The 25,211-nt window shown below is 48.7% G+C and overlaps 2 protein-coding genes across 2 annotated transcripts in view; one reads left to right on the top strand and one right to left on the bottom strand.

The window, feature by feature from the left end:
• Window positions 1-25,211, top strand: part of LOC137383564 (coronin-7-like) — a 145,013-nt gene that overhangs the window by 48,553 nt on the left and 71,249 nt on the right. Inside the window, exons 8-9 of the mRNA XM_068056675.1 lie at window positions 372-458; window positions 2,648-2,730. Coding sequence (XP_067912776.1) covers window positions 372-458; window positions 2,648-2,730 — 170 coding nt within the window. The remainder of the gene's footprint in view (window positions 1-371; window positions 459-2,647; window positions 2,731-25,211) is intronic.
• LOC137383565 (vasorin-like) lies at window positions 8,762-24,929 on the bottom strand. Its single transcript, XM_068056676.1, has 2 exons — window positions 24,733-24,929; window positions 8,762-11,348 (listed from the first exon to the last, which is right to left on the bottom strand). The coding sequence occupies exons 1-2, from the start codon at window positions 24,765-24,767 to the stop codon at window positions 9,377-9,379; spliced, it is 2,007 nt and encodes a 668-aa protein (XP_067912777.1). The 5' UTR covers window positions 24,768-24,929; the 3' UTR covers window positions 8,762-9,376.

The raw sequence follows: 25,211 nt of genomic DNA, 5'->3' as shown, positions 1-25,211 counted from the left end.
TGAATGGGGGAAGGGCCCTGATCTCTTGTCCAGCTGTTCTGATTGTTTTCTTCTCTCTGGCACTGTCTTCTGGGCCGAATCAGAATATGTCTGGTGCCATCACGGTAAACATTTGTACAAGTGCAGCTTGCAAAGTGGTTGCTTTTCTTTGGCCGAGGATCAGTCAGTATGGGCTGGGCCTGCTGTTATTGTTGGATCATTATTGTGAACAACAAGCAACGGAGATGGTGCAGCCATCAGCTGCATGACAAGCAGGTGGAAGGGGTTGGCTCTGGGTCTAGGGACTAGGGTCTGGATTTGTGGGGGTGGGGCTGTTGTGGCTGGCTGTTTGTTGGGTTGAGTCTATCTGTAACTTTGTCTCTGTTTTCCAGAGTGTTCAAGGCCATGACAACATCAAAGATTCCCGGCTGATCTGGCTCAACACATCGGACCTGGTCCTGTCGACTGGGTTTAGCCAGGTAACTATCACTGCTGCTGTAACGGGCACAGTGCAGAAACACCTCTACAAGATAGTGCAGTTACTGTACAGCAGGCAGCAGCAGCCTTAGGGGCATGAGAGGTTACATTGGTGCAGTGACCTGTGCAATCACTCACCATTTCAGAAACACTCCAGAGCCACAGAACTGCCAATCTGACGCGGTACTGACCAGTATGCTAGAAATGCGTGAGACCAGCTCCGAGTTAATGGTTCTGAATCTCATCCTTCTTCCTGACTGGCTCAGTGGTGAGCACTCTCACCTCTGAGTAAGAATGTTGTGGGTTCAAGTTCCACTACGGAGAACTGAGCACAAAAATTTAGACTAACACTCCTAATGCAGTATTGAGGGAGCACTGCGCTGTCAGAGGGTCATTACTGAGGGAGCGCTGCGCTGTCGGAGGGTCAGTATTGAGGGAGCGCTGCGCTGTCGGAGGGTCAGTATTGAGGGAGCGCTGCGCTGTCAGAGGGTCAGTATTGAGGGAGCGCTGCGCTGTCGGAGGGTCAGTATTGAGGGAGCGCCGCGCTGTCAGAGGGTCAGTAACTGAGGGAGTGCCGCACTGTCGGAGGGTCAGTACTGAGGGAGCGCCGCGCTGTCGGAGGGTCAGTACTGAGGGAGCGCCGCGCTGTCGGAGGGTCAGTACTGAGGGAGCGCCGCGCTGTCGGAGGGTCAGTACTGAGGGAGTGCCGCGCTGTCGGAGGGTCAGTACTGGGAGCGCTGCACTGTCGGAGGGTCAGTACTAAGGAAGCGCTGCGCTGTCGGAGGATCAGTATTGAGGGAGCACTGCGCTGTCAGAGGGTCAGTAACTGAGGGAGCGCTGTGCTGTCGGAGGGTCAGTACTGAGGGAGCGCCGCGCTGTCGGAGTGTCAGTACTGAGGGAGCGCCGCGCTGTCGGAGGGTCAGTACTGAGGGAGCGCCGCGCTGTCGGAGGGTCAGTACTGAGGAAGCGCCGCGCTGTCGGAGGGTCAGTACTGAGGGAGCGCCGCGCTGTCGGAGGGTCAGTACTGAGGGAGCGCCGCGCTGTCGGAGGGTCAGTACTGAGGGAGCGCCGCGCTGTCGGAGGGTCAGTACTGGGAGCGCTGCACTGTCGGAGGGTCAGTACTAAGGAAGCGCTGCGCTGTCGGAGGATCAGTATTGAGGGAGCACTGCGCTGTCAGAGGGTCAGTATTGAGGGAGCGTTGCGCTGTCGGAGGGTCAGTATTGAGGGAGCGCTGCGCTGTCGGAGGGTCAGTATTGAGGGAGCGCTGCGCTGTCGGAGGGTCAGTATTGAGAGAGCGCTGCGCTGTCGGAGGGTCAGTATTGAGAGAGCGCTGCGCTGTCGGAGGGTCAGTATTGAGGGAGCGCTGCGCTGTCGGAGGGTCAGTATTGAGGGAGCGCTGCGCTGTCGGAGGGTCAGTATTGAGGGAGCGCTGCGCTGTCGGAGGGTCAGTATTGAGGGAGCGCTGCGCTGTCGGAGGGTCAGTACTGAGGGAGCGCTGCGCTGTCGGAGGTGCCATCTTTCAGCTAAGATATTAAAGCGAGGCCCCCTCTGCCCACTGTCTTGCTGAACATTTATCCCTCAGTGAACAGATTATTTGGTCATTATCATGTTGCTGTTTGTGGGATCTTGCTGTGCGCAAATTGGCTGCTGCGTTTCCTACATTGCAACAGTGATTACACTGAAAAGTACATCACAGGCTGGGAAGAGCTTTGGAATGCTCTGTGCTTGTGAAAAGCGCTATATAAATGCAAATTCCTTATGTTGCTATACATCACCAGCGCCATCTCCTCCACCTACTCCCTGCCTTACTGATTGAGTCTTAAATACTGTATCTCTCACCCAACTGATCAGCAATGTGTACTCTTCCGTATGTTTCTTCCTATTGCCCCTCTCCTGTGTACCATAACCCACACCTAAATACCTGGCCACTATGTGGATGGTCACCTTGTGCTTGCAGTGTCATCCTGATGAGGAAGTTCTGGATTGGGCTGCCTATCCTGGGGGATGTAGGGACCCTGAACCACTTTGAAGCCAACTCCTTTCCCTGGAAGTCTAGAAGAATCTTAGTCGCTGTCTGTTCTTGTAGCCTGTGTCCTCCTTCCTGCCACTGTTTGTTCAGGCATTGCTTGGGTTTGGATCCCTTGCTTCTCCTGCTGGTCACTAACAGCTCCTTCCCAATTGTCTCTTTCAGATGCGCGAGCGACAGGCCAGATTGTGGGACACCCGCCGGTTCACCAGTCCTGTTGACACCTTCACACTGGATACTGCCCAGGGGTGAGTGCACAGACATGCTTCACAATTAGCACCGCACACTCGAGCCAATCCTTACATCTGACCTTTTCATTCCCACTGGATGTGACCAACCACGATGCACTATGACATCGAGAAATTCACACATCTTGGAGTTACTAATGTGGATGCAAAATGTGTCGCACGGAGCTGGGAGGTTCCAGGCCCCGTCCCCGGGCTGGGGCTGGGAGGTTCCAGGCCCCGTCCCCGGGCTGGGGCTGGGAGGTTCCAGGCCCCGTCCCCGGCTGGAGCTGGGATGTTTCAGCCAGGGTGGTAGTTGAGGGCTCAATAATTGAACTGGGTAATGCTGGGTTCAAGAGGGGATCAGCTCAGGTCCCTGTTCCTGATATCAATTCACTGACTCTCCCCCCACATCGGCAAGTGCACATGTGTGGGTGTCTAGTACAGGCATGGTTGGACTTTTCTGTGATACTTTCTGGAGTTGAGTAACCTACTGAAGCTCTGTCTCAGCTCAGAGAAGAAAAAGTGATCACTTGGGGAGATACAGTTAGTGGCCATACAAAGGTGCAGAAGAGACAGAAATGGTTTAAAGATGATACTTTGGGTTTTCCGAAGTAATGACCCTGAACTCACTGCAGTGGTGAGATTGGAATGAGCACCAAAAATTAGGCCATTGTGAATTAATGCCACACTTAGCAGGGAATCTGATTAGAAACAGAAGCAGATAGACCCAGTAACTGGATTATGGTTAAAAGATTTGACAATAGGAATATTTGGGAACTTTAGTTAGACATGAAAGTGAACTCAGTTTTGAATAGACAAAAATCTAGCAGCATTAAGCTCAAGAAACATCAGCTAGATACTCAATTCTAGCTTAAACTACAGGAGCATCCACGGTTTCAGGATTCCGTTCACACACAGGCCACTACTATTGTTTTGTGTAACGAAACATAAGCTGGCGCAGGCACGATGAGCCAAATGGCCTCCCGTGCTCGATGATTCTATACTACAAACTGAAAAATAAATTTCCTGCCCTCCCCCTGCTCCAGTTAAGAATTAATTTTGCTTGTTGATTTCTGCACTAATTTCAAGCCATTGTGTTTGTTTTTTTAACTTGTATCGAGCAGCAGCTATAAAATTAAACAATAAATATTGACTTATCTGGTAAAACGACACTGGAATGTGAGCTGTGAAAACCTTGATAGTGTTATTTAGCATGAAAGTATTGATTTTCTTTGGTTTCAGACACATGCTTAGCAACTGTAACAGATGGCAGCTTAGAGACCAAAATTCATTCTTCCTAACCCCCACCTCCCACCCTTGCTCTCACTCTCTTTCTTTCTCTCCCCATTCCTTGTCCCTCCTTCCTCCCGTCTATTCTTTCCCCTTTCCTCCCCTCTATTTTTCTCCCTTTCCTCCTCTCTCCCAGTTCCCCCTTTCCTCCCCTCTCCCCGTTCCCCCTTTCCTCCCCTCTCCCCGTTCCCCCTTTTCTCCCCTCTCCCCGTTCCCCCGCCCTCCCCTCTCCCCGTTCCCCCGCCCTCCCCTCTCCCCGTTCCCCCGCCCTCCCCTCTCCCCGTTCCCCCGCCCTCCCCTCTCCCCGTTCCCCCGCCCTCCCCTCTCCCCGTTCCCCCGCCCTCCTCTTCCCCCCCCCCGCCCAATGTTAAAATCGATCTGCTCGTGAGTCCCAATTTGCTGCCTCAGTTCATGTTTTGTGAATCTCGGACAGGGAAATGCTTTTCCATTCTTATAGTGTGTAGAACTGTAGAAATAACAGTTCAGAATAGTCTGAATATATCCCTGCCATCCCACTGAAACCCGTGGTGTTAGAGTGTTAATTACCCAGCAAACAATGAATTCATGTACTGCTGAATGAGTGAGCAGGTCTTGGGTTCAGGCTTATTGCTGAATCACCTCCAGTCTCTGGGTCAAACACAATGGCACCTTCTGCAATTTGGCGACATTTCAAATATTTTGTTCTTCGATTGCTTAATAAAAAAAATCAAAATATATTAAATTTTAAGAGTCATTAGTGAACAGAGTATTTTTTTATAAGAAGAAAAGGAAAAGTATTTGACGCATTGTAAAAGCTTCCAATAAAATGTAAGGTATGTGTGAGTAAATCACAAATTCTCCACATATTCACACTGAAATGCCAGTTGGGAGAGTTGGTATTCCTCTTGTCTGTGTCTGAAGGTTATGATCGGATGAGGTGTTAACCTGAGGCCCCATCTGTCCTCTAGAGCGGGTGTAAAAAATCCCATGGCCACTATACGAAGAAGTGCAGGGGATCGCCTGGTAACCTGGCCAACGTTACTCCATCAGCAGCATCTCCAGAAACGTTACCTGCACGTTATCTCCTTGTGGTTTTTGGCACCTTGTGCACAAAATGGAGGCCATGCTTGCCTTTCAGAGTAACACATTGCATCTGAAATACTTTAACATGTTTGAGAGACTTAATGCTAATATTTCTTTTTGGCATTGGTTACCAAGGTGTGCTTGTCACTCACTAATCCACTGAGTATAATTTAGCTAGTCTCTAACCCACTGAGTACTGCCATTGCAAGATCACCCCTAACCTGACTAGCAATGTTAGTATGCACTAGCATTAAGAGACAACTCCTTGTGTATCAGTTGAAGAATCTAAAATGGATGGAATCACAATTCTGAATATTTTGAGAAATTTTTAGAATGTCTCTTCTACAAAAGAGTTGCCACTACAACAACAAAATCTTGCATTGGGATCTTTGTAATAAATGTGGAAATATTTCTGATTTTCAGACCTGTCCTGAGTATTCCTAAATCCCCAAGTGAATCCTTGAAACAACACAATTGCAGGTCTCTTAGGTTTAATTATTGACATTTTGAACAATCCTGTTACAGATTGTGAAATAGAAATCAGGTGTGTAGCTTGTGGCTGAATCAAGACCGGTTGTAATTAGACAATGACCTCTGTGTAAGTAAAAGAATGTTTCTGTTCAGCACCAGCAGTCAGCAACAGATTAATTTCAAGGTAAAATAAAAACAGTACAGAGTACCAGTGCAGAGAGAGCACGCAACAGAGTGCAGTGACTATGTCTAGGAACTAAGCTGTGAATTCCCTCCCCCCTACCTCTCCTCCCTAACTCTCCTCCCTTACCCTCCTCCCTTACCCTCCTCCCTTACCCTCCTCCCTTACCCTCCTCCCTTACCCTCCTCCCTTACCCTCCTCCCTTACCCTCCTCCCTTACCCTCCTCCCTTACCCTCCTCCCTTACCCTCCTCCCTTACCCTCCTCCCTTACCCTCCTCCCTTACCCTCCTCCCTTACCCTCCTCCCTTACCCTCCTCCCTTACCCTCCTCCCTTACCCTCCTCCCTTACCCTCCTCCCTAACCCTCCTCCCTAACCCTCCTCCCTAACCCTCCTCCCTAACCCTCCTCCCTAACCCTCCTCCCTAACCCTCCTCCCTAACCCTCCTCCCTAACCCTCCTCCCTAACCCTCCTCCCTAACCCTCCTCCCTAACCCTCCTCCCTCTCTTACTTAACTCTCTCTTAAGCTCCTTAAAACCTACCTCTTTGACCAGGCCTTTGGTCACCTGCCCTAATATCTCCTTTAGTGGCTCGGTGTCAAATTTTGTTTGAAAATCTCTCCTGTAAAGCACCTTGGAACATTCCACTGCGTTAATATAAATGCAAGTTGTTGTTTCTTGCTGGCCTCGTTTAAGATTATAAAATCTACTTTTTTACCAGGCATAAAATATCGTGAGATGATTGCAGTATTGTCTGACTGCTCTAGGCCTCAGGCTGGTGCTGTGGCAGCTGGGCTGAGCTGGTTAAAGAATCTAATTACAAAACTCCTAAAGCAGGACACTGCTAATCCTATTATTAGCTTTCTTGTTTTTGCCCTAATTCTGTAGAAGTCGCCTTCCTGCAGAGTGCAGGTGTTTTATTAAAGAATCGTCCCCGCTGGTTCCTGGGCCTCGGGCCTAGTCTCCATGGCAATGTGGAAAAAAAAACACCCAGCTGCATTCCAACAGCACCTGTTTTGCTGCTTGGAGGTGGAAGGTTGTGGGGAGGAAAGGTCGCAGGTTGATCCACCAAAGTAAGCAAGGTTTCCTAATGAAGCAGAAAGTCCAGGCTTGAACTTCCTCCTGTGCCCAGGTGCAGTTTGAGATTTGCCAGTTCTTATATCGGCATGGCAGGGCCGACTAGGCCCAGTGATGTGTTTACTCTAGTACTTTTACTATGAAATATCCTCCAAAATTCTCCTTCATCTTGAGAGGTGAAACTTTATATTGTGAAACAATGCAGCAAGTGTCGGGGATGTAGGTTGGGCTGGAGGAGGTATGATACAAACATACAGATTAGGAGCAGGAGCAGGCCATTTGGCCCTTCGAGCCTGCTCCGTCATTCAATAAGTTCATGGTTGAACTGATTACTCCACATTTCCACCTACCCCTGATGACCTTCCACCCCCTTGCTTATCAAGAATATATCTACCTTAAAAATATTCAAAGACTCCGTTATGCAAAAAAGAACTTTGATTTTTAAAAAAGCAGGCTTGTGTTCATCCTGACAGCCTGCTCAAAGCGTAGACTGTCTGGTAGAAACCTTACTCTGCGGCCTTCACCCCATAGTCTAGGCTGACACTCCGGTACAGTACTGAGGGGGTGCTGCACGGTCTGAGGTGCTGTCTTTAGAAGAGACATTAAACTGAGGCCCTCAAGTGGATGGAGAAGATCTAACAGCACTATTTTGAAGAGCAGGGGAGTTGGCTTGGCTAATATTTATTCCTCAACCAACATTACTAAAACCGATTATCTGATCGTTTATCCCATTGCTGTTTGTGGGAACTTACTGTGCACAAATTGGCTGCCACATTTCCTATATCACAACAGTGACTACACTTCAAAAAGTACTTCATTGGCTGTGAAGTGCTTTGGGCCCTGAGGTCAAGAAAGGGGCAATAAAAATGCAAGTTCTCTCTCCTCCCCACCCCAAGTACTGCCTTTGACTGTATTTTATGTTAATTCTCTCCACTTTTCTCGCTGCCAGTTTTCACCTCAGAAGTGCATTAGGACGTTTTATTATCACAGAATTGTTAGTGCAGAAGGAGGCCATTTGGCCCATTGTGTCTGCACTGACTCTCCAAATGAACAATTCACCTAATGCCAATCCTCTGCCTTCTCCCCGTAACCCTGCACATTCTTCCTTTCAGATAACAATCTAATTCCCAAAAACACTCTGCTTAATTTCACCAATTAGTCCAATACTCTAAATTGCTGGGATTTGAACCCAGGATCTCCTGTTCACTAAACAGGTGCTTTAACCAGCTAAGCCACAGAGCCAAAGGATCATTTTAGCAATGAGCTTGCCCCACACTTTGGGAGGTGCAGATTGCAGCTAGCCCCCTCCAATTTATGGGCGTTTTGGTCTTTAATGAGACTTGTTCACTCCCCCCACCCTAAAGGCCGGCTCAGGTCTGCAAATGAGACCCGACCAGGCCCGAGTCCTTCCATTTTTTCCTGTGCCCAACCCGACCCGACCATCAGTTAACCCTTTTTCCTTTTTTCACTTTGTTCCTTACCTACACAAGCTTAAAATAACTGGAACAAAACCACCTTTAAAGTTCAAAAAGTACATTAACATTAGAGTCACTTACCTGAGGTTGTGAGAGAGCGTGTCCAATCTGGCCGGCCTGACCCTAGCCCGAATGCCGCACCCAGAAGTGCGACCCGACCCGAACCCAACACGTGTCGTTGGGTTCAGGTCGGGTAGCAGGCCTTTACCCCACTCACTCCCGGAAGGGGGAATGATGTCTCTCCAGTTGTTGTGGTAATTCAGACCATCCTGTCTCTGGTCTAGACTTGGCTAGGTTTCCGAGTCTGGTGTGCCCTGCCACCCTCCCTAGGTACCAGCACCTGACTCTTGACCCACTGAGTCCTACACCTGATGTTATGGCCCTTTGTATTGTTCCTCCTCTGCATTGCCAGCACTCCAGCCAGTCTCCTGACCCCAAATGTCACCTTTCCGGCTTGCGACACCTTGCTGTGTAACAAAACAGACCAGAGCCCTGATGTCGCTTCTCTAGAAAAATATTTATTTGCTTACAAATATCGTCATGTACATTGTGTGCTTGGCTCGATTAGGCTTGGCTCAGCAATGTATAGCAGTTAATGGTGGGCCAGGCGGTGGAGAGTGCATGCGTGACCACCACTAGCTCTGTTTCTTTGCGCCTTGCGCTGTAGTGCTGATGGGAATGGCAACGGTTATTATGGGGTGTGGTTAGCACTGGACAACTATCAATGAACTCCACGTACTGAAACCACCCGGAGTCTGGTCATGCAAGCTCAGATAGCTGTCTGAATAGCGAAGATGGCACTAGTGATATTTACAGCAATGTTTTGGAAGGTTTGATCTCCTTTGGTTGAGGTTTCACAGGGATGTCTGTGGGACCATTGGATGGGCGATTATAGCCTAGACTGAAGTGTACAGAATGGGGTAAGGGAATCTTGAACGTGATTGATTAGGCTTCATATCTACTGGCTTTACCTGAGAGATTGAAATGGGACTGCCTCAGTGATACTGTGTGCAACTCCAATCTCAGTAGGAAAGGACATTTTGATTGAAGCAGTGGAGTTTTACAGCTGTAATCATGCTTTGGAAATCCACATTAATCCCTGTGAATGGAAGGTCACAAGGCTTTAGAACTGTTGCTTTGGTGATCTTGGATTAATGGCACTTCACTCTGCAGAGGAAGGCATTCATGTTCTTTCCGAGTATCGGACGAGACCTCTCCCTCCTGCAGGCAGGGTTTGATCCCTTCCACGTCGTAAGGATGTGATTCTCCTCCCTGGGCTGAGTTCTTTTTGATGTGCTTTTTTCGGCAGTAAAGTGTGATGGCAACTGCCAGCAGTAAGGCCAGGAACATGCCTATAATCGTTGGCCAGATCACACCGGTCAGGTTGCTGTCCTCCTGCATGAATGGAGCTAACTGCATCATCGGCAGTGTCTGTACAACTGCACAAGGCTCTTCTTTAGTACCGATCTCCTCCAGAGCTCCAACACAGATCTGATATGTTGAGTTGGGCCACAGGCCTCGGATACTGTATGTTGGCAAGGACGTTGGGATATTGAGTGACACTGGCCTGGGGTCGGGGCCAGACCAGTTCTTGTATGTCAGCCGGAGCCCCTTGTAGTAAACTGGGGAGAGTTTGAAACTCTCTAAGTCTAATGTGACTGAAGTGCTGGTTATTTGACTAATGTTCACAAGGTTTTTCTGAAAAGTCTGGAGATCAAGAATACCATTCGCTGCCTCACAGAGTGGTCCGTGGAAGCCAGCACGACACACGCATATGTGGTGCCCAAACTTATCCAGCTGACAAATGCCTCCATTGAGGCACTCTGTAGAGAGGCAGAGATGTCCCTTTGCACTGACTTGTTGATCCATTTCAGTGATGCCTCCAAGTGTCGCCCCACCATTCAAGGACAGTGGTTGTCCTGAAGGACGTGTTGCTTTGTGACCCAAAGTTGGCGGCTTGGCTGTGGTTGGTGATGACCGCGCAGTGGTTGTGGCACTGGGTGCGATGGTTGTGGGACATCCAAAGTCACCGTGTGTCAACATGTTGAGCTGTTTACCAGCGTTGACCGGTGGGAAGTGGCAACGTGTCTCTTCCCGCCTCTGGAGGCTAGCATTGTTCACCCGTATCCATTGGACAAACCAGCTGAATTGGCATACACAGTTGTATGGGTTTTCGGCAGCTGAGAGGCTCTTTAAGTTGGGAAAGAGATCCAAGAAGCCCTCGGGAATGGTCCTGAGGCTCAAGCCGCTGATGTCCAGTTTCTGAAGGTTTCTAATGTGCTTGAAGTCCTCGCCCTTCAAGTGAGAAATCTTGTTGTTTCCCTGAAGACTCAGACAGGTCAGTTCGCCAAGGTGCTGGAGTACAGCTGACACAGTCACCAGCTTATTATCCGACAGATCCAGCGCCTGAAGATTCCTCATGTTCTTAAACATGTCTTCGTCCACAGTACTGAGGCCAAGCCCGGCCAGCTTTAGAGATTCAATCTCGGGTGCCTGGATAATTCTGAGCTCTGTGTCTGGGATGTTATTCCTGCTGAGATCCAACAGTAGGAGAGTGGGAAGTTGCAAAGGAGGAAGGCGGTGGAGCTGGTTATCCTGCAGCTTGAGCTCAACCAGCCTTATTAATGTGTTGAAAGCTGCTGGGTGGATGGTCTTGATCTTGTTTTGCTGCAGGTACAATCGTTCCAACACTTGCAGCCCTGAGAAGGTATCGTTGGTGATCTCTGTTATCTGGTTGGATGACAGGTCCAGGTTGGAGAGCACGCTTAGTGGCTGGAAGACCTGGTGAGGCAGCCTGGTGATTTTATTGTGCGACAGGTGCAGGAGTTTCAGTTCTGGCAGCCCCACAAAGTCCTCCTTGTGCAGCGTGGAAATTGAGTTCTCGAAGGCGTAGATGCTGAATGTGTCGGGAGGGATGTGGTCGGGAATGGCAGACAGTCCTGTCTTGATGCACCACAGCGTCCCCGAGGCGTCGCAGTTACACTTGGTTGGGCAGCAGAGCACAGAGAGCAGCTCCATCAGCAGCACCAGGAAGGTCAGCCAAGGTAAACTGTGCCAGGGGATCCTCATCATGGGGCACTGAGCTCTGCGGGAACAGAGAGGAATGAGTCACAAAGGGTTAGTGGCAGCATCCCTGAGTGCAGCCAGTTAGTGGAAACTCTAATGGGGATAATCCAGAAGGAAGGGAGTACACCGGTGGTGCCATACTATAGGATGGAGGAGAGGGGAGGGTGCAGAGGATTGGGGGGAGGAGGCTGCGAGGTGAGAGGACGTGGGGGCAGGACAAGGGGAGGGAGAGGAGGGCAAGGGGGTGTTGGGAGAGGGGAGGGCATGGGACCGTGCAGCACAATCCCAGAGTGCAAGGAGCAGCACCGACCTGAAGCAGGAGGATGGAAATATCATTGATCATGCCGGATGATATTGGACACAGGTTGTGGCTGCACTGAGTTCCCAGGTGGGAGAGGAGCATTGGCTGTGTTACTGGGTGGGGAAGGGGGCAGACTGCATGTTTCTGGGAGGGGGGAGGGGCTGTGTGATTTGCTGTTAAGGGTGGTGGGGGCGGGGGGGTGATGGTGGGTGGTAGGGAATGGTTTGTGTTATGAATTCTGAGCTTGGCTTCTGATTGGGGAACAGCGGTCCAAAGATGCACTATGTAAAATATTATCGTAAATTGCACAGAATATTAACAGATTTAAAACTTCACTCGGAATATTTCCGACTCCAAAGTTTGCAGAATCTGTCTGAAGTGTTGTTCAGGGTTCAAGTGTTTGTAGGAATGCTCTTGTGACCCCTTTGCCTACCCGCAGTGGACTGGAGTTGTGAAAAGGCTGATGGCTCTCATGGAGAGTTATAATTTTGTACAGTCTGTATCGATAAACTCACTTGGAGCTTCCTCACTCTTAATGTCAGAGGGGAGACTATTCCCATGTTCTTTACTCTCTCTGAGAGGCTGCTTTCTAATCCCCACCCCCAGCCAGGGCTGTGCTGCCAGGAATCATCTTGTATGCCTGCAGTGAGGAGGAGGTTGGGACTGGGGAACATTCTCTCCCTCCGTAGGGAGAGTATTTTTAGAAATTTTGGTTCATTCTGCACTATTTCCAGACCACATCAGGGGACTGCTGGGGAAGAGGAATGTTCAATAACAGATTGAATTAATAAAAAGGACATTTTTTTTAAATCAAGAAAAATTCCCCGAGTCCTCTCCAGTCAGAGCACAGGCACTGAGCCAGCATACCCTGTCACAATGAGAGTGAACGGTTACAACACTGCCATACAAAAAAAAGACTTGCATTTATATCGCACCTATCACAGCCTCATGACATCCAAAGTATTTTACAAAAGAACTACTTTTTGAAATGTAGTCACTGTTATGTATGAAATGTTTTATCAATACATTAAGAGTAAGAGGATAACTAAGGAGAGAGCAGGGCCCATAAAAGAGCAAAAAGGTAACAAATGTTAAGGAAGATGTTGGTATTGTTCTTAATGAATACTCACGTCTGTCTTCACAAAAGAGGGGGCCGATGCAGATATTGTAGTTAAGGAAGAGGGGTGTGAAGTATTGGATGTGATAAACATAGGGAGAGAGGAAGTATTAATGGGATTAGCAATCTTGAAAGTTGATAAATCACCAGGGCTGGATGAAATGTACGCCAGGCTGTTAAAAGAAGCAAGAGAGGAAATAGCGGAAGGTCTGACCATCATTTTCCAGTCTCTCTGGATACAGGTGTGGTGTTGGAGGATTGGAGAACTGCTAACGTTGTACCTCTGTTTAAAAAGGGAGCAAGGGATAGATCGAATAATTACAGACCAGTCGATCTAACCTCAGTAATGGGCAAATTATTGGAATCAATTCAGAGAGACAGGATAAACTGTCACTTAGAAAGGCACAGATTAATCAAGGATAGTCAGAATGAATTTGACCAGTTTTTCGAAGAAGTAACGAGGAAGATAGATGAGGGTAGTGCAGTTGATGTGGTCTGCATGGATTTTAGAAAGGCTTTTGACAAGGTCCCACATGGCAGACTGGTTAAAAAAATAAAATCCCATGGGATCCAGAGAAATATAGCAAGGTGGATACAAAATTGGCTCAGTGGCAGGAAATAATGGGTAATTGTTGAATTGCTTTTGTGACTGGAGGGCTGTCTCCAGTTGGGTTCCGCAGGGCTCGTTTCTGGGTTCCCTGTTTTTTGTAGTATGTATTAACGATTTGGATGTACATGTAGGGGGCTTGATCAAGAAGTTTGCAGATGACACAAAGATAGGCTGTGTGGTAGATAGTGAGGAGGATAGCTGTAGGCTGCAAGAAGATATTGATGGTCTGGTCAGATTGGCAGAAAAATGGCAAATGAAATTCACCCTGGAGAAGTGTGAGGTGATGCTTTTGGGGAGGTCAAACAAGGCAAAGAAATACATGATTAATAGGAAAATACTGAGAAGTGTAGAGGAAGTGAGGGAACTTGGAGTGAATGTCCACAGATTCCTGAAGGTAGCAGGACAGGTCGATAAGGTAGTTCAGAAGGCATATGGAATCCTTTCCTTTATTAGCCGAGGTATAGAATACAAGAGCAGGGAGGTTATGCTGGAACTGTATAAATCATTGGTTAGGCTTGAGTACTTTGTGCAGTTCTGGTCACCTCATTACAGAAAGGATGTAATTGCACTAGAGAGGGTACAGAGGAGATTTAAGAGAATGTTGCCAGGACTGGGAAAATGCGGCTATGAGGAAAGATTGGATAGGCTGGGATTGTTCTCCTTGGAACAGAGAAGGTTGAGGGGAGATGTGATTGATATGTACAACATTTTGAGGGTCCTGGATAGAATGGATGTGAAGGGTCTATTCACCTTAGCAGAGAGGTCAGTGACTAGGGGGCATAAATTTAATGTGATTGGTGGAAAGATTAGAGGGGTGATGAGGAAAGGTTTTTTTCACTTGGAGGGTGGTGGGAGCATAACATAAGAAATAGGAGCAAGAGTAGGCCATTCAGACCCTCAAGCCTGCCCCGCCATTCAATAAGATCATGGCAGATCTGTCCCAGGCCTCAACTCCTCTTTCGGGCCTGCTGCACATACTCCTCGACTCCCCGAGACTTCAAACATCTATCTCCTCCTGAAACACATTTAGTGACATAGCCTCCACAACTCTGAGGTAGAGAATTCCAAAGATTCACCACTCTCTATCTGGAACTCACTGCCTCAAATACCATTACCTCAACTCATTCAGAAGGTGTCTGGATATGCACCTCAAGTGCTGTAATCTGCAGGGTTGCAGACCAAATGCTGGAAGGTGGGATTAGACTGGGTGGATCGTTTTTTGGTCGGCACAGACACGACGGGCCAAATGGCTACTTTCTGTGCCGTAAACTTTCTATGATTCTATGTGGCAGCCAATTTTCACACAGCAAGATCTCACAAACCGCAATGTGATAAATGACCAGGTAATATAAATATTGCCCAGGACACCCAGAGAACTCCCCTGTTCATTTTCAAAATAGTGGCCTTGGGATCTTTTACATCCAGCTGAGAGGACAGATGGGACCTTGGTTTAATGTCTCATTTGAAGGAAGGCACTTTTGACAGTGCAGCACTCTCTCAGTAGTGCAGAGAAGGGTCAGCCTAGAATTTGTGCTTGAATCTCTGGTGTGGGACTATACCTGCGGCTCCCCACCTCCCCCTCGGCTTCCCACCTCCCCCTCTCCTTTGCCTCCCACCCACCCCTCTCCCTTGCCTCCCACCTACCCACCTCTGCCCCTCGCCTCCCATCCACCTCCCCCTCGCCTCCCACCCCCCCTCACTCGCCTCCCACCCATCTCTTTCCCCCCCCCCCCTCACTTGCCACGCTCTCACCTACCCACCTCCCCCTCGCTGTCTTTACCTTTCTCCTCCCCCTCTCTCTCTAAACTGGTGGCAGTGACTATGCATGGAATGCCCTGTATCCGATTTACAGTCTGTCTACCAGAATAAGCTGCTGTTCCTGTGGAATTCGGTTTAGTCTGAAACTCAGATGGAGTTGGAAATATCAACACATCTGTTGGGTTTGGAAACTCGTGAGTGAGTGTGATTTACCACGTAGAGGGGGTGGTTGTGTAGGGCTCTTTGCAAGATTTGAGGTGAGTGAGGAAGAGTTGGGGCTTGGAGCACTGCAGTTTAGAAGCAGTAGGCTGTTCCATACAGCAGGAGTGAGCAGCTAGATTGCAAGTCCCACAGTTTCCATACTTGGCCCTCAGTGAGATTGCTGATATTTAAAAAGGTACACACTGCTGCCACTGTGCATTGGTGGTGGAGGGAGTGAATGTTTGTGGATGGGGCGCCAATCAAGCGGGCTGCTTTGTCCTGGATGGTGTCAAGTTTCTTGAGTGTTGTTGGAGCTTCACCCATCCAGGCAAGTGGAGAGTATTCCATCACACTCCTGGCTTGTGCCTTGTAGATGGTGGACAGGCTTTGGGGAGTCAGGAGGTGAGTTACTCGCCTCAGGATTCCTAGTCTCTGACCTGCTCTTGTAGCCACAGTATTTATGTGGCTACTCCAGTTCAGTTTCTGGTCAATGGTAGCCCCTAGGATGTTGATAGTGGGGGATTCAGCGATGGTAATGCCATTGAATGTCAAGGGGAGATAGTTAGATTCTCTCTTGTTGGAGATGGTCATTGCCTGGCACTTGTGTGGCGCAAATGTTACTTGCCACTTATCAGCCCAAGCCTGGATATTGGCCAAGTCTTGCTGCATTTCTACACGGACTGCTTCAGCATCTGAGGAGTCACGAATGGTGCTGAACATTGTGCAATCATCAGCGAACATCCCCACTTCTGACCTTATGATTGAAGGAAGGTCATTGATGAAGCAGCTGAAGATGGTTGGGCCGAGGACACTACCCTGAGGAACTCCTGCACTGATGTCCTGGAGCTCAGCTGATTGACCTCCAACAACCACAACCATCTTCCTTTGCGCTAGGTATGACTCCAGCCAGCGGAGGGTTTCCCGCCTGATTCCCATTGACCTCAGTTTTGCGAGGGCTCCTTGGTGCCATACTCGGTCAAATGCTGCCTTGATGTCAAGGGCAGTCACTCTCACCTCACCTTATAACCAACCTCACTGCAGCCTTTTGCTGTGGGCCCTGTGCTCATTGGGAGCTGTGCTGAACCACTAACCAGACCAAGGGGTCTTTGATCTCAGCAGTACTGGACTGGATTTAAATCCTCAGTGAATGGCCAGCATTAAACTCTGTGCGTCCCACCCTCCAGTACTGCAATATTGAAAGATTATCTTTGGTTAACTTCTCTTGATATATTACTGTATCTTCCTGCAAGCAGTGACGCCAGAAAAACATCTATCTGTAAACTTTAAACATTTTTTATAATAACTTATATTTATGTAGCACCTTTAACATAGTAAACGTCCCATTATCAAATAAATTTGACATTGAGTCACATAAAGAGATATTGGGACAGAAGCTCAAAAGCTTGGTCAAAGGGGTAGGTTTTAAGCAGTATCTTAAGGGAGGAAAGTGAGATAGAGAGGTTTAGAGAGGGTTTTCCAGAGCTTAGAGTCCGGTCAGCAGAGGCACAGCCACTAATGTTGGAGCGATTAAAATCAGGGGATGCTCGAGGCCAGAATTAGGGGAGTGCAGCAATCTCGGAGGATTGTAGGGCTGGAAGAGGCTGCCAGACCCAAGTCTTTTCTTATTTGGCATTTAAATTCTGATATTAAAAGTCCCTCTGCTCTGTCAACTTCCAAAGTCACCGGTTGGCATCAGCTGAACTCCTTGTTTGTTTTGCTCTATCTGAAACACTCAGAGCACCAACTCCTGAAAGCCGGGCCGACTGTCTAACCTCCTGTCCGTGCTGGAGCTGGATGTTTGCCTCCACGCAGACTCTGCTGTGTCCCACATTGCTAACTGGAAGCTGTGCTGGCTGCTAAAGGCTGACTGAATGGAATGCTGAGGGCAGGGTGTGGTCACCTCGTCTGGTTTTAAGTCCTGAGATGTTAAATAAACTGCAGGCAGGCAGTGAGCCAGGGCTGTGGACAGCTGTGCTCCTGGCTCATAAACTGCATGACATTCTGTGCCTCAAGCTGCAAGCTCTGAGACTCTCCCTGTAGAGTGTGGGGTTAGTTCTCTGCAGTTGAGTTTGCTACATGCTCCATCCTCTACACTTGCTGATTCCTGGAAGAAACATAGAAAATAGGAGCAGGAGTAGGTCAATTGACTGTTCGAGCCTGCTGCACCATTCATTATGATTATGGCTGATCATCCAACTCAGTAGCCTGTTCCGGCTTTCGCCTCATATCCTTTGATCACTTTAGACCCAAGAGCTATATCTAACTCCTTCTTGAAAACATACAATGTTTTGGCCTCAACTGCTTTCTATGGTAGTGAATTCCACAGGCTCACCACTCTCTGTGAAGAAATTTCTCCTCATCTCAGTCCTGAAAGGTTTACCCCGTATCCTTAGACAATGGGAACATCCTTCCTGCATCTACCCTGTCAATTCCTGTTAGAATTTTATAGGTTTCTATGAGATCCCCCCTCACTCTTCTGAACTCCAGTGCATAACATAACCAACTCAATCTCTCCTCATACATCAGACCCGCCATCCCAGGAATCAGTCTGGTAAATCTTCGCTGCATTCCCTCTATAGCAAGAACATCCTTTCACAGAGAAGGAGACCAAAACTGCACGCAATGGAAGGTGGGAGGAGCTGCGCTTTGCTTAACCCTGGTCAATTATAAGATAGGCATTAGTTCCATTTAGAGAGAGGATGAACCTCAAATATAAAGCTGCACCTCAAAATAAAACTCACTGCATACCTGTGCTCAGGGTGGGGATGGGGGAGGGCGAAGAGATTTAGAGAAGCTGTGCATTTCCTCAGGAGTGTGGTGAATATTTGAGGAGTTCAGTACCTGTGAGGGAGGTAGTGATTTCGACATCTATCTGAGGTTTGAGGAAATTCAGTGGGGAGGGGGAAGAGAAGCTGAGTCGGCAGAAAGTCTGTATTTAGGGTGGGGCGGGGAGTGGTCCGGGTCAGAACAGCTTCGTGACTCAGCAATGAGAGTGGGATTGACTGAAGCTGTCTATTAGGGAGGACGAAAGTGGAGTGAGCAGTGTGCTTTGTGGGGGGTTGGTGGGGATGGAACAAGGAAGTTATGCAATAAGTAGGAAGGGAGAGTGGATGGAATGTACACTCCAAGGATGAGAGTGTTGCAGTAAGTTATCAGAGGAAGTTGTTGCAAAGCCCAGTAGCAATGGGGTCGGGAGGTAATTGGCAGCATTTCCAGAGAGATCGGGATTGCAGGATATGGTGAGAAGGAGGGATGTCACTTGTTTGCTCCAATGGCCTTTTTTCGGTTCATTGCTTCCTGTTAGCTTTGTAAGCTCACCAGTACACTATTTTGCATGATTGGTTTGGCCTTGTTAGACTGTATATGATGGTGACATGGCGGTGTGACTCTGTGTCTCCAGGGGCCTGAGGAATGCACTGCCTGAGAGCATGATCTGCCCAGAGCCTCCCTCACTGCTCTCCCTCCTTCCAAAAACAATATGACCGCATGCTGTACCTCAGGGTAAGACAACATTGCCACGGCCTCTGGCTTATTTTTCCAAGGGAAGATTTCAAGATATTTGCTGTAATGTGAGATGCTGCTTTTCGCTGCGTTGGTGTAAGGTGGCCACAGCAAAGCTGTGGAGACCTTCCTGCTCCAACCCTGGCAGCTCCTGTGTGATGGGGAGGTGGTGGTGGAGGGGTAGTGGAAAGATCACCGTGCAGGCCATGTCTGCAACTTAGAGTCATAGAATGGCACAGAAGGAGGCCACTCAGCCCGTCATATCCATGCTGGTGTTTATGCTCCACACAAGCCTCCTCCCACCCTACTTCAACTAACCCCATCAACATATCCTTCACTTCCTTTCTCCCTCATGTACTGATTGAACTTCCTCTTAAATGGATCAATTGCATGAAGAGACGCTAAGAAAAAAGGCAAATCCTGAAGTAAAAACACAATGTGCATGAAATACACAGCACCCAGCCAGGCATGCTTCTTATCCATGGGAACTGTAGCATTGTGGTAATGTTACTGGATAGTAATCCAGAGGCCCAGTCTAATGTTCCAGAGATGAGAGTTCAAATCCCACCATGGCATCTGGTAGAATTTAAATTCAATGAATTAATTAATCTGGAATAAAATGCTAGTTTCATAACCATGCAAATACCGGATTATCGTTAAATACCCATCTGGTTCACTAATGTCCTTTTACGGAAGGAAATATGCCGTCCTTGTCCAGTATGGCCTACATGTGACTCCAGGCCCACAGCAATGTGTTGACTCTTAACTGCCCTCTGAAATGGCCTAGCAAGCCACTCAGTTTTATCAAACTGCTGCAGAAAAGTCAAGCAAGAAAACTGGTCAGACTATCTGGCATTGACTGGAAATGATGAAGGCACACCCAGACCAATCAACGCTGCTGAGTCCTCCTCACTAACATCTGGGCACTTGTGCCAAAATTGGGAGAGCTGTCTCACAGACTAGTCAAGCAACAGCCTGACATAGTCATACTCACCGAATCATACCTTACAACCAATGTCCCAGACACCTCCAAACCATCCCTGGGTATGGTGGCAGCACACTGGTACACAGTCAGGAAGCAGTGGCCCTGGGAGACCTCAATGTTGATTCCAGACTTCATGAAATCTCATGGCATCAGGTCAAACATGGACAAGGAAACCTCCTGCTGATTACCACCTACTGCCCTCCCTCAGCTGATGAATCAGTACTCCTCCATGTTGAACACCACTTGGAGGAAGCACTGAGGGTGGCAAAGGCACAGATTGTACTCTGAGTGGGGGACTTCAATGTCCATCACCAAGAGTGGCTCAGTAGCACCACTACTGACCGAGCTGGCCGAGCCCTAAAGGACATAGCTGCTAGATTGGGCCTATGGCAAGTAGTGAGAACCAACGGGCAGGAAAAATCTGTTTGGCCTCGCCCTCTTCAGTCTACCTGTTACAGATGCATCTGTCCATGACAGTATTGGTAGGAGTGACCACCACACAGTCCTTGTGGAGACAAAGTCCTGTCTTCACATTGAGTATACCCTCCATCGTGTTGTGTGGCACTATCACTATGCTAAATGGGATAGATTTCGAACAGATCTCGCAGCTCAAAACTGGGCATCCATGAGGCGCTGTGGGTCCATCAGCAGCAGCAGAATTGTATTCAACCACAATCTGTAACCTGATGGCCCGGCATATCCCCCCGCTACCATTACCATCAAACCAGTGGATCAACTCTGGTTCAATGAAGAGTGCAGGAGGGCATGCCAGGAGCAACACCAGGCGTACCTAAAAATTAGGAGCCAACCTGGTGAAACTACAACACAGAACTATGTGCATTCTAAAGAGCAGAAGCAGCATGCAATAGACAGGGCTACGCAAGCCCACAAACAATAGATCAGATCAAAGCTCTGCAGTCCTGCCTCATTAGTCATGAATTGTGGTGGACAATTAAACAATTAACAGGAGGAGGAGGCTCCACAAACATCCCCATCCTCAATGATTAGGGAGCCCAGCAGGTGTTATCGAAAGATCTTGAGGGATATGGGATAAACGCAGGTATATGGAGTTAGATCACATGAATGGTGGAAAAGGCGAGAGGGGCTAAATGGTCTACCTATGTACATCCACCTGAGAGAGCGAACAGGACCTCTGACAGTGCAGCACTCTCTCAGTACTGCACTAGGAGTGTCAACCTGGATTATGTGCTCAATTCTCTGGAGTGGAGCTTGAACCCACAGCTTTCTGGATCAGAGACGAAAGTGCTACCTACTGATAGCTTAACTGGGATATCTACTCTGACCCCACTACTCATTCTATACTTGTTTTCATATACTTTTAAACTCCACTGAGCGATTCTGTGCTGATTCCTCTCTTAATAGCTTCCTCACTTTGTAGTGGAACAAGGTCTAACTCACTTCCTGTTGCGACGTTCAACTCTCACCCTTAAATGAAGTTGCTACATCGAGTGCAAACCTTGGCTTCCCTCTTGGGGAACGAGGAGCTTGGTTCCTCCTGCTAGCTCTGCCTATAAACAAGGTTTTGTTTAAACTGTGAGGGCTGCAGGCAAGGGCTCAATAAGGGCTTTGATCTGTACGCTTCCAAGCCTGGCAACAACCCTCTTTTACATTTAACACACAACGGGCTGGGGGAGAGGGGTTACTGAGTGACACTGTGAGGGAGCTGGATTAACATCAGTAGAGATACAGTCAGTAACACAGGGTACTGGGGTGGCGGGATGATGTCGTGTGCGACAGGGATTCAGGCAGCACGTCCCTGCTATGAGGGTTGGGAACTGGTGTGTCTGGCCTGGGGGGAGTTAAGATAAATGAGCGAGTTCCAAGGCAGCAGTGAGTTGTCAGTCGACATATCTTACATTCTCCATTTGGGCAGCTCTGGTCTAATGTAGCTTGACCCTTGTGAAGGATTACGTTGAGGTCAAATCTGCAGACCAAATCCATCTGAAAATCTTCAGACCAGAAAAATAGCAACTCCTGTCGAGCTCTCCACTTTTTAATTAAAGGCCGGTGGCAGCTAAAAGCTTGTTTACTTTTCTTTTTCTCAACCCTCTTGTCCAAAGATTGGCCTCCGCTACTCACTGGCTCCAGGAGTGAGCTCCACCCCTGCATACCATCCCGAGGTAATGAGAACATTATTATAAATTCCACTCTCTTCAGCAGCTACAGAAACAGTATCCCCTGTTTATTTAAAAAAAAAACCCACACACGCCACATTTACCAACCACTGGCAAGAAAAGTCTCCACAGCACCAATTCCATAACTGGGAATCCTCGATTGCACCACCCGCCCCTGTCTGGTGGAGTAGGGGGTATCCCAATTGCTCTGTCTGGGGGGGTGCGGGCCCCCTGTTGCCCTGTGTCTGGGGGGGTGAGGGCCCCCTGTTGCCCTGTGTCTGGGGGAGTGAGGGCCCCCTGTTGCCCTGTGTCTGGGGGAGTGAGGGCCCCCTGTTGCCCTGTGTCTGGGGGAGGGGGGATGCTGGTCCCTTGTTGCCCTGTGTCTGGGGGGTTGAGGGTCCCCTGTTGCCCTGTGTCTGGGGGAGTGAGGGCCCCCTGTTGCCCTGTGTCTGGGGGAGTGAGGGCCCCCTGTTGCCCTGTGTCTGGGGGAGGGGGGATGCGGGTCCCTTGTTGCCCTGTGTCTGGGGGGTTGAGGGTCCCCTGTTGCCCTGTGTCTGGGGGAGTGCGGGTCCCCTGTTGCCCTGTGTCTGGGGGAGTGAGGGCCCCCTGTTGCCCTGTGTCTGGGGGAGTGAGGGCCCCCTGTTGCCCTGTGTCTGGGGGAGTGAGGGCCCCCTGTTGCCCTGTGTCTGGGGGAGTGAGGGCCCCCTGTTGCCCTGTGTCTGGGGGAGTGAGGGCCCCCTGTTTCCCTGTGTCTGGGGGGGGTTGAGGGCCCCCTGTTTCCCTGTGTCTGGGGGGGGTTGAGGGCCCCCTGTTGCCCTGTGTCTGGGGGGGGTTGAGGGCCCCCTGTTGCCCTGTGTCTGGGGGGGTTGAGGGCCCCCTGTTGCCCTGTGTCTGGGGGGGGGGTGCGGGTCCCCTGTTGCCCTGTGTCTGGGGGGGGGGGGGGTGCGGGTCCCCTGTTGCCCTGTGTCTGGGGGGGGGGGTGCGGGCCCCCTGTTGCCCTGTGCCTGGGGGTGTGAGGGAGAGCAGATTAATTCATTTCTTAAAAGTGCGTAGTTATAAAATCCCTTGATTTGCACTGACTATCAGAATATGGTTAAATCTAATTCTAAAAGGAGATGCTTGCTGCACCTGACATTGTCCTGGTGTTTGCACAGAGCAGTGAGTGTACACCTTTACCTGCTAAATCCCGCCTTTCTAATGGAGCAACTCAAAGCAAGGTCAGCTGGTAATTCAGGCTCATCCTGTTCTTTGACTAGCCTTGTTAATTTGTCATTGTGACTAATACCTTAACATTTACCTTGCAGAATAAACAGAAACTCCATTCACAAACTCAGTAACCCTTACCCTGCTGTATAATCTGTAACTCTGTACAGTTATACAGGGAGCGATCCTTACCCTGCTGAATAAACAGTGACTCTGTACATAAAGACGGGGTGTAATCGTTATCCTGCTGAATAAACAGTAACTCCTGTTAAATGATGGGTTGCCTGAAACCATTGTCTCCAGTCCCTACCACAATCTTCATTCCCTCACTAAGGATTCCATCACTGCCCCCACCCACTATCACAGCCTCAACCAGATTTTTTGCAGCCTTTGGGTCATATTTGACCCAGAGCTGAGTTTCCGATCCCTCTATCCACTCCATCACCAAGACCGCCCACTTCCACCTCCTCAACATCGCCCATTTCCCTCTTGCCTTGCCCCATCTGCTGCTGAAACCCTGGTCCATACCTTTGTTACTTCTAGATGTGACTATTCCAATACTCACCTGGCTGGCCTCCCATCTTCCACTCTTTGTAAACTTGAGCTCATCCAATACTCTGCTGCCCGTGTCCTAACTCGCACCGTCCCCCATCAGCCCTGTAGTCACTGACCTACATTAGCACCCAGCCCAACAACACCATGAATTTAATAATCTCAACCTTGTGTTCAAATCCCTACATGACCTCACCCCCTCCCTATCTCTAACATTTTACAGCCCGACAATTGCACCTCTGAGTCTGGCCTTTTGTGCATCATTCACCCCTTGATCTCACCATAGGCAGCTGAAGGCACGGCTGCCAAAACCCTAAGCTGTGCAATTCTTTCCGTATACCTCTTCGGTCTCCACATTTCTTTTGAGAATCCTGAAAATGCACCTCTTTGACCAAGGTATTGATCACCCAATCCTAATATCCCCTTCCTTGTCTCTGTGTCAGATCACCTCTCTTGGGATGTTTTCTACATTAATAGTGCTGTATAATTGCAAGTTACCTTGAATAAACGATAATTCTGAACAGTTATAATATGGTAAATACCCCTTAACCTGCTGAATAAACTATCTGTTCTTATAAAACAAGTAAACTGTGCAGAGCAGAACAAGGTTTACTGTGCAGCTATGTACTGGAATGATCCATACATTACTGGTTTGTAGTCTAACCACTGAAACATGGAAGTTTGTTTTGCCTCATTTTTTTCTTGATACATTTTGAAATTCTACTGAACTCTTCCATGAGCTGTCGATCTTTGGTTTGGGGTTTGTTTAACACCCTTCAGATGTCTGAGCTTATAGAAGCTCAATGTGTTGGTGCAGTGCTGGAGATTTGGAGGCTGCTGCTTTCTCATAAGTGTGCACAGTGGATCAGACAGAGAGCGGAAAGAGACCTCCTTTCATAACTGACGGTAAATCTACAGCAAATTAAGATTTGGTTGCTATTTTGTCAAGAGATTTTGTTTCAATTCATTGACCAGAGCTGACAGAGACGGAGGCAGTGTCCAGAGCAGAGTAACTACAAGAGACATAAAACCAATCTTACCTTGCTCGCTGCATGCAGTGAGGAAAGACAGGCATGTTGTAGTGACGTGTAGAGTATAGGATCTCTCCCCAGACTAGCAGGATGTCTCAATGCGAGCGTGGACTGGGTGCTCAGAGAGAGAGAGAGACTGCTGGAGCCAGGAAGGAGCAAACAGCATTGCACTGTTCCCTGCTCCGTTCTACTCCAAGGGGTCTGGAAAAAGCAATGCTAATGAATGCAATCTGTGCTTTTCACAGCGAGGGAGGGGAGGGAGCTGTAATTGCCACTCCCCTCTGACTGGAGAGATGCTGGTTGGTGCCTCATTAACCCTGTGACTGCTGTCTGGATAACTTTCCACTAAATGTTATGCCTTGCGCTGTCTATTCAGAGAGGGTGACAGATACGAAAAAATATTCAGTGGGCTGCTTTGTTCCCCTTATTTCAATACAGTGCAACATGTACCTACCATCTAGCAATTAAACATGTAATTGTTAAACTCA

This window comes from Heterodontus francisci, chromosome 24 (assembly GCF_036365525.1).
Source record: "Heterodontus francisci isolate sHetFra1 chromosome 24, sHetFra1.hap1, whole genome shotgun sequence".
Lineage (NCBI taxonomy): Eukaryota > Metazoa > Chordata > Chondrichthyes > Heterodontiformes > Heterodontidae > Heterodontus > Heterodontus francisci.
Note: the sequence above shows the minus strand (reverse complement) of the source record. Positions and strands in the feature narration are given on the sequence as shown.